This window comes from Micropterus dolomieu, linkage group LG18 (genome assembly GCF_021292245.1).
Source record: "Micropterus dolomieu isolate WLL.071019.BEF.003 ecotype Adirondacks linkage group LG18, ASM2129224v1, whole genome shotgun sequence".
In the NCBI taxonomy this organism is placed as follows: Eukaryota; Metazoa; Chordata; class Actinopteri; order Centrarchiformes; family Centrarchidae; genus Micropterus; species Micropterus dolomieu.
This window is the reverse complement of record NC_060167.1, coordinates 17,640,691-17,650,930: the sequence shown is the minus strand read 5'-3', so window position 1 is coordinate 17,650,930 and position 10,240 is coordinate 17,640,691. Positions and strand designations below refer to the sequence as shown.

Here is a 10,240-nt window from a genome sequence, read left to right as displayed (position 1 = left end):
CCATTTATTGTTTAAACTTTTTTCCACTACCTATATCGGTCTCCCCGGTTGACTTGATAAATAGTGATCTGCAATCTTAAAATGCACCACTTGGGGGAGCCAGGACATACAATACAACAATCCACTGATTCTGTGCACCCTTTTCCATTACCAAGTCAGTGAGATTACTCCTTTTCCTTCCTGCCATTTTCCATGTTAAGGAAAAAAAAAAAAAAAAAATGGGTCAAATGACATCATCTACTTATAAAGCCATGGTTTTAAAAATCAATAATGGTCCATAAAAGGGTGTCATACACACAAAATGCATATACTTAAGTAAAAAGACATTTTATTTGTTAATCAGAATATACAAAGCAGTGGCTGAAGTAACCAAATGTCATTCTGGTTCTGAAAAAGGCAGTCTTGGGACTCAAAACTGGGCTACCCAGCCATAACATAAAACTCATTGACAATGTAAGAAAAACAAAGTATAAATGGTACAAACTTGCGTGGAATGCATACAGAACAAATGACCAAAGATTTAAGATTTAAGAGGGGTTAATCAACATTGCAAAATCCTGCCTCCATAAGATCAAGCTACCTTATCATGGAGGCGCAAGACAGTGCCCCTTTATTTGCACCATTTGTCATGTTAACAGGGCAGCCAATCCAAGGATTAAGTAGCAGCTCAACACAAAAAAAATCATGCCTCAACTAATTATGCTAACAACTGTCCATTAGCCCCTGCTTAAAACTTATCTTTGGTCCTTTAAGTGAATCTGAGAGGTCAACATGAGCCTTTGAGTGGGTGAGCAGCTGCCTATGTGAATGAATCATCTGGTCAGCACTGGCATTAATAGAGATTGTGCTTCTAGCATACTGGTACAAAACCTCAAGAAATGAAAAAAAACGATCTCATGGTGTGGCCCTATTTGTACAAGTAAAAAAAAATACTCATTTTAAAGACCAATAAATAATATTTCATAAAAAAGGATGCAGGGCCACTATGTTTCAGGACTCCAGTGCAATGTGACATGGGAGCAAACAAAAAGAAATTTCTCAGAAGGTACAGAAAGCACAAGCTCTACAACACAATGTTGACCAGGCTGATCAGACAGTGCTGCAAACAAGAAGCAGGGCAGAGACCTAAGCCTCCACTTCTGCCTCTTTTGAATCTGCCTCTTTTGAATCTCCATTTTCCTCTGTCTTCTGCTTTTTTGTCTCCACCTTTTCCTAATTAAAAAAAAGAAAAATATTTCATGCATTAGCAAAGATCAAGGTTCACCAGATTAGTCAACACATTAAAAAAATAATTATGACTGCACATTTCAGCCTGGTGACAACTCACCTCCTCCTCTTCAGCTGCACGCTTGGCAGGCTGAGCGTCAGTCTCCCCAGCAGGGGGCACCTCCTCTGCATTCTCTGTAAGGACAATTTGTCACAAAATACATCATTTATTGGATGTAATTAAGAAAAGATTCATGAAAAAAAAAAATCTTGTCAAAGTAGTTTTTTAAACTCCAGACCACACACACACACAAGGTAAAAGCATTTGAGGCAAATAAGAAGCAACAAAGTAGGAAATATAAATATTTTAAAACAGTAACACTGCCTTATATGAACATACCATCTCCATTCTTGTGTTTCTCCTCTGTGGGTTCTTCCACTTTGTCACTGTGATCAGCACCATTCTGAATGAAAAGAGGGAAATGTCTGTCAAGTAACACTTATGTCATGATCTGGCTTTTGTTATGGAGCAAAATTGTAAGGATTATGGACAATGTTGCAAACAGACAGGAAACATTTAAAACACTGAATCCCAAGCATATTTGAAATAATCCTCCCAGTCTTACATGTACAGACTCTTCTGTGAACACAGGCATGTGTGTGGAGCTCTTATTACTCCCCAGAGGATTAGCTACCACGCTAGACTTGAGACACCAATAGAAACGTCCACAGACTTGCTAACTAACATCTGTGCCATTTCACAACCCAAACAAAGCACTGTGTGGAAAGCAGCTGAACTGGAGGGGGAGGCGGTGCAGCGACACCTGCATGATGAGCGGTGCTAAGACAAAAAGGCCATGAGGCTAGTCCTCCAACTCACTGTGCCATTGGCAGGTGCGTCCCCGTTGTCGGTCTTCTCCTCCTCCTCCTCCTTCTTCTTCTCAACTTCTACTTCTTTCTTCTCTTTCAGCTCCTACAAAATAAAAGCATGCAGCTTAATCAATGTGACGTTCGGCAACGACTTTATTCTGAAGTGCCAGACGTTCCTACCACGTCTATGTTTAATTGAAAGAAAGATCCTTAACATATCTGCGATAAAGTATAATTCAAGAAAGAATATGCTAGATAATTCATTGGACCCCATGTTGAACGTCTTTATCCCAAACCGTAGACTAACGTTAACGTTACTGTGGCTTCCCGCCCACAGCAGCAGCTCCGCTTCACCAGCTGTACAGTTTCTGCCGCTTTGTCTTCTCAACTAGACATTTTTAGCTAACCACATCACATATGTTAGAGTTTCTAGACACATTATTTAGCTCTTGAAGCTGAAAATTACATCTAAGGCACCTCTGCGGGGTATGGTCGTCGACAACTGACATTTCACGGTAACAGTCATTTGTAACGTTAATTTACATTTTCCCCAATTAAGGTTTTTAACTTATATGATGTAACGTTACCGTTAACGTTTACTGCTACCTCCGAATAACGTCAACCCACCATCGTTTAACCCGAGCTAGCGAATTAAACCAATTGTTAACACAAATAATAGAATAACTTCAAAAAAAGTTCTCCCGAAATCTTTTAACACGACTGTTCAACCAAAAAGAAAAAAAAAACGATATGAAACGCACCTTGGCTGTAACCTCTGCAGTTGCGGTCGTGTCAACAGCTGTGTCGGCCATGGTTAATTTGGTGAATTAATGTAAATAATACTCCTGTTCAGAAAAAAATGTTTTTTATTTCTTGGCTCTTTGCCTTCGGTTGCTAGTCCAAAGACGCTGAGAGAGAAATGATGTCTTCCAGTCTCCGCTTTTCTCTCGAGCTCGTTGAATATCCACTCTCGTTGGATACGGCGGGTCGATCCCGCAGACGATTGGACAATGTCGACCACCGGAGTATTTCATTGGAGGAATATCTTCTCAATCTTGACAAGACATCCCGCCTACTGAATATCTCATCGTTGATTGGTCAATTGTTTTAAAGCGCTGCACTGTGACACTAGTTCTTTTTTCCCCACTACATATCAGTTTGATTTTTTAACCTAAAATTTGAACAATGGATGTAACTGTTAAAGTTATAATAATCCCATAAGCATAAACTGACGACTGAATATTGTTTTAAGTAGATATATTGTAAAAGTTTATAAACTTATGCCCACGGACGGCATCTTTTGTCTTAGCGCTCTTTCTCTGCTTACGCAGGGTATCAAATTACATGCAAAAAGGAATAATATGACGATGTGAAAACCATGCGGCCACTCCTCCATTCTAAATTTAACACTACTGTGTTCCTGCTTAAGTGTGCTTACACTTTCACTATTTTACAAACCTGGTGGATTGAGTCAAACCAGTTACAGCGCAATGTGGACACACACATTATAATTAAACAATTCATTAGTCTATTACAAAACTAGATCATCTAAAGACACAACATACCTGCATATGCCGACAACTATTCATCCATTTTACAAATTCAAAATATTTTCAAATGTTTAAATTGGTCAATGAATAGTTGTTTCATATCAAATTATATTAATTGCTACATATCATTAGATTATTATATTTCCTAATGAAGTATTAGTAATTGGACAGTAGTCAGTAGGGGAAACTAGTTGTCTATTTCAGGCTATATTTGATAAATGGAAAAGGAAAAAAATCATAAACCACATACTGGCTGAGGATAGGCCAAGCAATAAATGTGTGGCTTTGTGATTTGTGAGTCTAACAGAGACAGTAATGGGGTGTGGTGTGGTGTGTGTGTGGCACAGTAAGTGTTTCTGTGTCTACAGTACTGTGTGAAAACCTTTACATCATGCACTCAATACAAGTATTTTCATTATACATTAAAGGTGATACTGATTTTTTATTTCCTGGGAAAGTACACTTTTCCAAAGCTGGTTAAATATATCTATCTGAAGTCAAGTCAAAATTGCACACAGATCTAATACATATGCTTGCAAAGAATGGGAAATTATAGCTTGCACTGTATGAATACAGTATGATGCCAGACCTCAGTATTTCAGGTGTAACTGAAACAACAGGATTTGAATGTTATATCGCTCCAAACATTTTTCCTTTTCGCTGTTAATTAAGAGACCTTTGGTCTTGTTGAGGGTTTTCTGATGTCCCAACCTGGCTGTTTTCCTTCTCATTCAGACATTCTTTGCGGTGAACTTTGTTTGCCGTCTCTGTACTCACTCATCCAACTGTCAAACCAAAGGAAGTGGCAACACACAGCTTTGTGGGCTCTGAAGTCTGTAGTTTAAGCCTGCATCTGGTCAGTGCCTCACTGTCAGTTAAAACGAAGGCAAAATGTGTTTCATCAAAGGTGAAATCTAAACGTTTTGTGCCATGACACTGACCTACACTTGAAGTCCTCAAGTTTCAACAAAATCATTTGACCTTGAACAACCTTTTTTGCCACACCTATCATTGTTTCTGCCCACACACAGCTATCATTCATTTTCATAAAACATTTACCTGTAGTTATCAGATGGTTGTCAGAGCAACAGAGTAATTTCCAATTGCTCAACCTCTAGTTTACAAAACATAATTGCATGTGCACCACATAAAATGACACCACTTTGACCTGGATATTATTTTTTTCTAGACAGTCTTACTAATGTATGTATTCTGAATTTCGTATCCCAACACACCCAATGAGGATATCTTGACACAAGTATTTCTTAATTTTAGGCCTTCCTAGGACCTAATCCTACACTGCCTCAGTTATCTTCTCCATGCCATGCCGGTTTTCAAGCCACTGATTTTGAAGAAGCCTCAAGGCCTGATTTAGTCATTCACCTCACATTCAGCTGAAATATAATTATGAGGACTGTAATTACATGCAGAGATCAAAGGGTTGTGTGTCAGTGTTCTAGCTGGTTACTTGGAGATTTATTGTCTCTCTCATATAAGGATGTTTTTGTTTTACTTAAGCTGGGTCTGTTGTTCTACTATGACATTTTACCTGGCAACTACACCAAGAATATATGAAAATGTTGCAGATTGTTATGAACAACGAACAAAAGATAATCGCATTAACACAGCGTTAGTTTTACATCATGTGGTTGTTGCACAAAGCAGCAATGAAAGACATTAATCATGTCACTGCACTTGAAGACAAGGGCTTATCTTTGCACTGCATAAAGTGTTACCATTTTATTTAGAAAATGAAGACCATGTGGAGACTGCAGTGCATTGAAGCAGACATCCTCAATGTAATGGCCTCTAATGGCCACGCACAGAAACTTAAGTAGATCCATGGTAGGAACAGAGGAGCAGGCTAAAAAGCAGCAGCAGGCATAACTCACTCTTTTTGTATAACTGGAAAATGGGAGCAATCAGAGAGAGGGGGAGTGTTTGTGAGATCATTTCCTTTCTTTTCCCCCCCTTATTTGCCTACCCCAACATGTATCCACGTGCCATCAATCTGTTACAAAGGAAAAAAATGGAATCTCTGGCCAGCCTGTTCATTCTGCAGGTAAAGAAGTGAACCAAACTTGCAGAAAGTAGGGCAAGTGAAGGAAAAGTTGAAAAAGAGATGACATTTATGTAGTAGTTTTTAGAAAAAAGAGTGTTTACCACACTTTCCACAAGTAGACACTGGAAAACTTTGTTATGCTATTCAAAGTTATGGAAACACATAATGCAATGCTGTATAAAAGAAAAGCCTCTCTGTGTTCACAATGACACATGTTTGAAAGTAAATGACATTTTGCAACAGTTCTCATAGCCTTGGGAAACATTTCTTTGAATGTTAAAGTGTTCTCTGCTGTGCCAACAGGTCAGAGGATATAGGATGGGAAGTACAGCACCTTAATTTTACCTTAATTTCTTCAGAACAAAGGACTGACCTGACTTGAGGAATGTCAGTGCTTGGGGGGATAGAGCAAAGTGGGGCCCATCAAAGAGCAGAGGTCAGGATTAGGCGGGGGAAGGGTCTCGATAATTGGAGGAACTGGTGGGGCTAACTGAGCTCCTTTGTTTTGAACAGCGGTGTCCTGCATGGTCTGGCTGGCTTTTTCTGGTTTTCCTGCAGAGTACCGGGACAACATTAAGTTGACTTCTCACTGGGACTCTTCAGTCGACTGCACAGTGAAAGAGAAAGGGTGCGTCTATTATTGGTGTATAATTAACACAATTAAGTACAGTTATTAGTGATGATAATAAAAAACACACAACACTAGTAGTGCTGCCACAAAACCTCCAGAGGGTCATACTAAATTTTCAAATAAAAACTGAGATGTTCCTAAAGAAGGAAATTTTCTATAAACTGGCACGCAAAAATAATGCTGCAGATCTATTTTTAATTGAAACAACAATTCATTTTTGAGATGTCTTTATGGTTGAACAAAAACTAAAACATTCTTTTTTCTTTAAAGAACTGTATTTGACATCATATCAAATTATTTTAGGAACAATAACAGCACATTCCTACCAATCAATAACAATACAAATACCATAGATAAATAAAACAACAGCAAGACTACAATAACAAAAAACAACAAATATATAAGTCCATAAATATATGGATGGCATAATTAAACATAATAAGTTCAAATTCCAGGGGTCAATAATGTTAAGTAAATAACTAAAATTACTGAATTTTAGGTCACTGCAGCAGCAAATAATATGATTTAACAGTTAGCAATAAAAACAGTAGCAGTACACCAAATGTGTGTGAACTGAGCATTCAATGCAGTACATTTAAATAAATAAAGCAAAAGTACAAACAGAAGTCAAGTAGATAAATGGAAAATCTATTTATTTTTATGCAGCATCAAACAGTAATATGAAAAACTATATCTAAGTTTACACACATAATGTAAACCAAAGTTCCTCAGAGGCTCGGTGCCAAGAGATCCTGAAATCCTGCGACTCTGGATTATGTTGGGTCTGTTTTGGTTTACATGTCTTCTCAGTGTTGCATGGATTAGTCTGCAGGTGCTGTGAGGATTTGGAAATTGCCAGACCTAGTGTTTTCCAATACTGCAAGTGTTTTGCTCTCTGTACACTCTGGATTTAAAGTAGCGTCTGCCACTATTTCAACCTAGTTCAATATAGGATTTATTCATGCATGTGTGCTGTCTCCTTCCTTGTTTGTGATAATCTTGGGCAGGATATCATGATGCAGCCAAACTCGTTATTGACTCTGTTTCTGGCTCCATTTCTGATGCACAGGAGGTGACTGCTACTGGATGTAAAGTAAGTGTGAGGAGGCATTACCATCTCCTAAAACCAGATTAAGAATTCTCTCCATAAAATGGTGTCTTATCCCATCCAGGTGAGGGGAAAGCAGTGATCACATGTCGAGGACTTTAGATATTTCAGCGTCTCATTATTAATGAATGTGGGTAGAACGGATTGTGAGATGAGTGATGATAAAATGCAGACATCATACCGGACCATGGTGCTGAAGAGAGAGTTGAACGATAAAGTGGGCTTCTTGGCTGCTCATCTTTAATTTGACTCTCACCTATCAGTAGTGACCAAAAGCAGTTGAAAACCTCAAAATCCAAACTTGATGGGGTGCAACAAACCAAAGTCCTTATACCCAGGACATGCCGCAGGGACTGCATCTCCCAGCTGGCATGGGAGCACGTGGTGGAGGTGTCGGAAGAAACTCGCAGGGTAAAATGTCACCTGGGATATTCTACTGACTCTGTTGCCACAGCAACTCTGACTCAGAAAAGCTGCTAGAAAATTAATAAACAGATAGATAAATGGACAAATAGATGGCAGATAGGATGTGTAAATGTATTAAGTATTTACAGTACAGAAGCCAAGATACTGTATATATTGTGTAAATTGTATACAATTTGTATATATACAATTTGCATGTAGCATGTACGCAATAGTAAGAGACAAGCGCATTTCAGTCCTTGACCATAACAGTGTCAGATTGCAGTGGGAGGAAGTACAATATATCATCTGTCAGCAAGCACTTTGCCCCTCCTAATTGAGAAATAATACATCACCATCTATCTATCTATCTATCTATCTATCTATCTATCTATCTATCTACTTTAATATAACATGTGATCTCCGAATTATTTAAAATTGTCCTTTACTGTAGGTTTCATACACCTCATAAACAACAAAAAGATTGTGCTTGAAAAAGTAGGGTTTTTTAATGTTTTTCCTCTGCACTGCTCAGGTTTTGTGTCAGCTGTACTACCTTACTTATTTCACCTCTTAGCTCTACCCCTGCAACTGCCATGCCAGAGAAAAGTGGAAATTTCCAGTAATTCCTACTGCTCTGAACAAAATGCTCCTCCTCCTTCTAGTTTCCCGCCTTTCACTCTACCTGCTCCTTCCTGTTGCAAACTTGCCTGAAGACCTCATGGCCCCTTTGCTGCTGAACCCTGTGGTTCACATAAAACATACTGTCTTTTTATGTTTCTGGCATCATGACTGGTCTATATATCTCTGTATGTTTCAACAGATAAATGATCCTTGTATTGAAGATGTTAAAGATTAGTGCGTTTAAACCATAGTGTATTTGGGTGACAGCCAGATTAGTGTATTAAGTAAGTAAAGTGCTTTTTTAAATCTATCATTAGCATTGATCTTTCTTAGAGAGATTTCCCAACACTTTCTTTGCTTACTATTGATATATAACAGTACATATAATCTTGTTACCCTCTGGATTACTATTAAGGGTTAAGCTATGTGTACCTATTGCATTAGCTCTTGAATGATGAACGTGGGTTGATTTGGGATTAGAAAACAGATGGTAGATTTGCATTTCCATTTCTCTGCCTTATAAAATATTCTGGTGTCTGGTTTGTTTCAGAGATATCACATGCTCCAAAGCTTGCCTACAGCTGACACATGTGAGAATCAAGAAATGTGACCAAAGCTTTGGAGATGATAAAGAAGGTATAGGAGTGGCTCAGATATGGAAAACAAGATGATATCAGTTAACGTGTTTACAGACTGAGAAGTCTAGGCTATTACTACAACTGTGGTTTTATTACTTCCTCTTAATTCAAGACCACGATATAACCATGTACACATGAGCAGTGCTGACGCTTGAGAGAGAATCATTTGAGATAAACCACAAATACAGACTGGAGGCAGCTGGAGTGGTGAAGTTTGAGTGTGTTGATGGTATGAGGCACACTGACCTTAGACCCATTGTGAAGCACCAACAAAGAGCCATCTGCACAGCAACCAAAGCTGAGATGAGGGACTCGCACACAGGGGGACCAAGGGGGGAGGAGGGACACAGGGACCTGGTGAGTGTAGAAAAGAAAACAAAGCTGTGATAAAGAAACATTTAAATGGGACTTGATCAGCTGGATCATGTCTGAAACATCAAAGGAGTCAGTGCTAACATCTAAGAGGTTTGTGCACAAAGAAAACAAGAAGCTGCACAACCCAGAGAGTATATGGATCTTTCCACTGCTGCTAAAGTGGAAGGCAAGAGCGGCTGGTCTAATCACTCAAGAGCACATTTCCTGCCTCCTGCATGATGAGATGAAGTCAACTGAAGCTGTTCGAGGCTAATATTTAACCCCAAACTAGATCTCTAACATGGTGGGTCTCATTCATTCTGCTAGCAGAAACATACAGGCTTTGTCTCTGCACTGATCTGAATTGTAATAATATCTTTAGATCTTTAGTTTTAGAGTGTTACTATTTTGGATGTGAATAGTTTTTATAGTGCAACCAAAATTTTGTTTTCCTTTTCAAATGGAATACGGTGTATTTCAAAATGGTGAAAAGAAAGACAAAATGGTGTCAGGGACATCTGTAAAAAAAAATCACAAATGTTGCACAGGTAAGACATGAGAGTCAGGATTGCTTAGCAACAGCAGTAAAAAAAGATTCTTGCAGCCTGTGTGGTAACAGAGAAACTGATCCTGCTGCCACCCAGTGGTGGACTGCTAGTACAAGGTGGGAATTAAGCTGGCACTCACCAAAGGCTCACTTCTTACTGCATGTATGTGCAGTAAAATGAAATTACCACAATTACCTGCAAGGTGTAAACCTCATAACTGACAGGAGGACTTGATGGGGGGGGGGGG

General features: G+C 38.8%; 1 protein-coding gene across 1 annotated transcript; it reads right to left on the bottom strand.

The window, feature by feature from the left end:
- Positions 1-311: 311 nt before the first annotated feature.
- si:ch211-222l21.1 (parathymosin) lies at positions 312-3,022 on the bottom strand. The gene is made up of 5 exons (XM_046075686.1): positions 2,838-3,022; positions 2,087-2,179; positions 1,607-1,670; positions 1,328-1,401; positions 312-1,212 (listed from the first exon to the last, which is right to left on the bottom strand). Exons 1-5 carry the CDS (start codon positions 2,886-2,888, stop codon positions 1,126-1,128), a joined length of 369 nt encoding a protein of 122 aa, XP_045931642.1. The 5' UTR covers positions 2,889-3,022; the 3' UTR covers positions 312-1,125.
- Positions 3,023-10,240: the final 7,218 nt, after the last annotated feature.

Bases quoted from the DNA above. Each gene is read 5' to 3' on its own strand.
- si:ch211-222l21.1 (XM_046075686.1), bottom strand. From the start codon at position 2,888: ATGGCCGACACAGCTGTTGACACGACCGCAACTGCAGAGGTTACAGCC. The intron at 1,402-1,606 runs GTATGTTCATAT...TTGTCCTTACAG, and splicing joins GAAACACAAGAATGGAGATG to AGAATGCAGAGGAGGTGCCC. The intron at 1,213-1,327 runs GTGAGTTGTCAC...TTTTTTAATTAG, and splicing joins GTGCAGCTGAAGAGGAGGAG to GAAAAGGTGGAGACAAAAAA.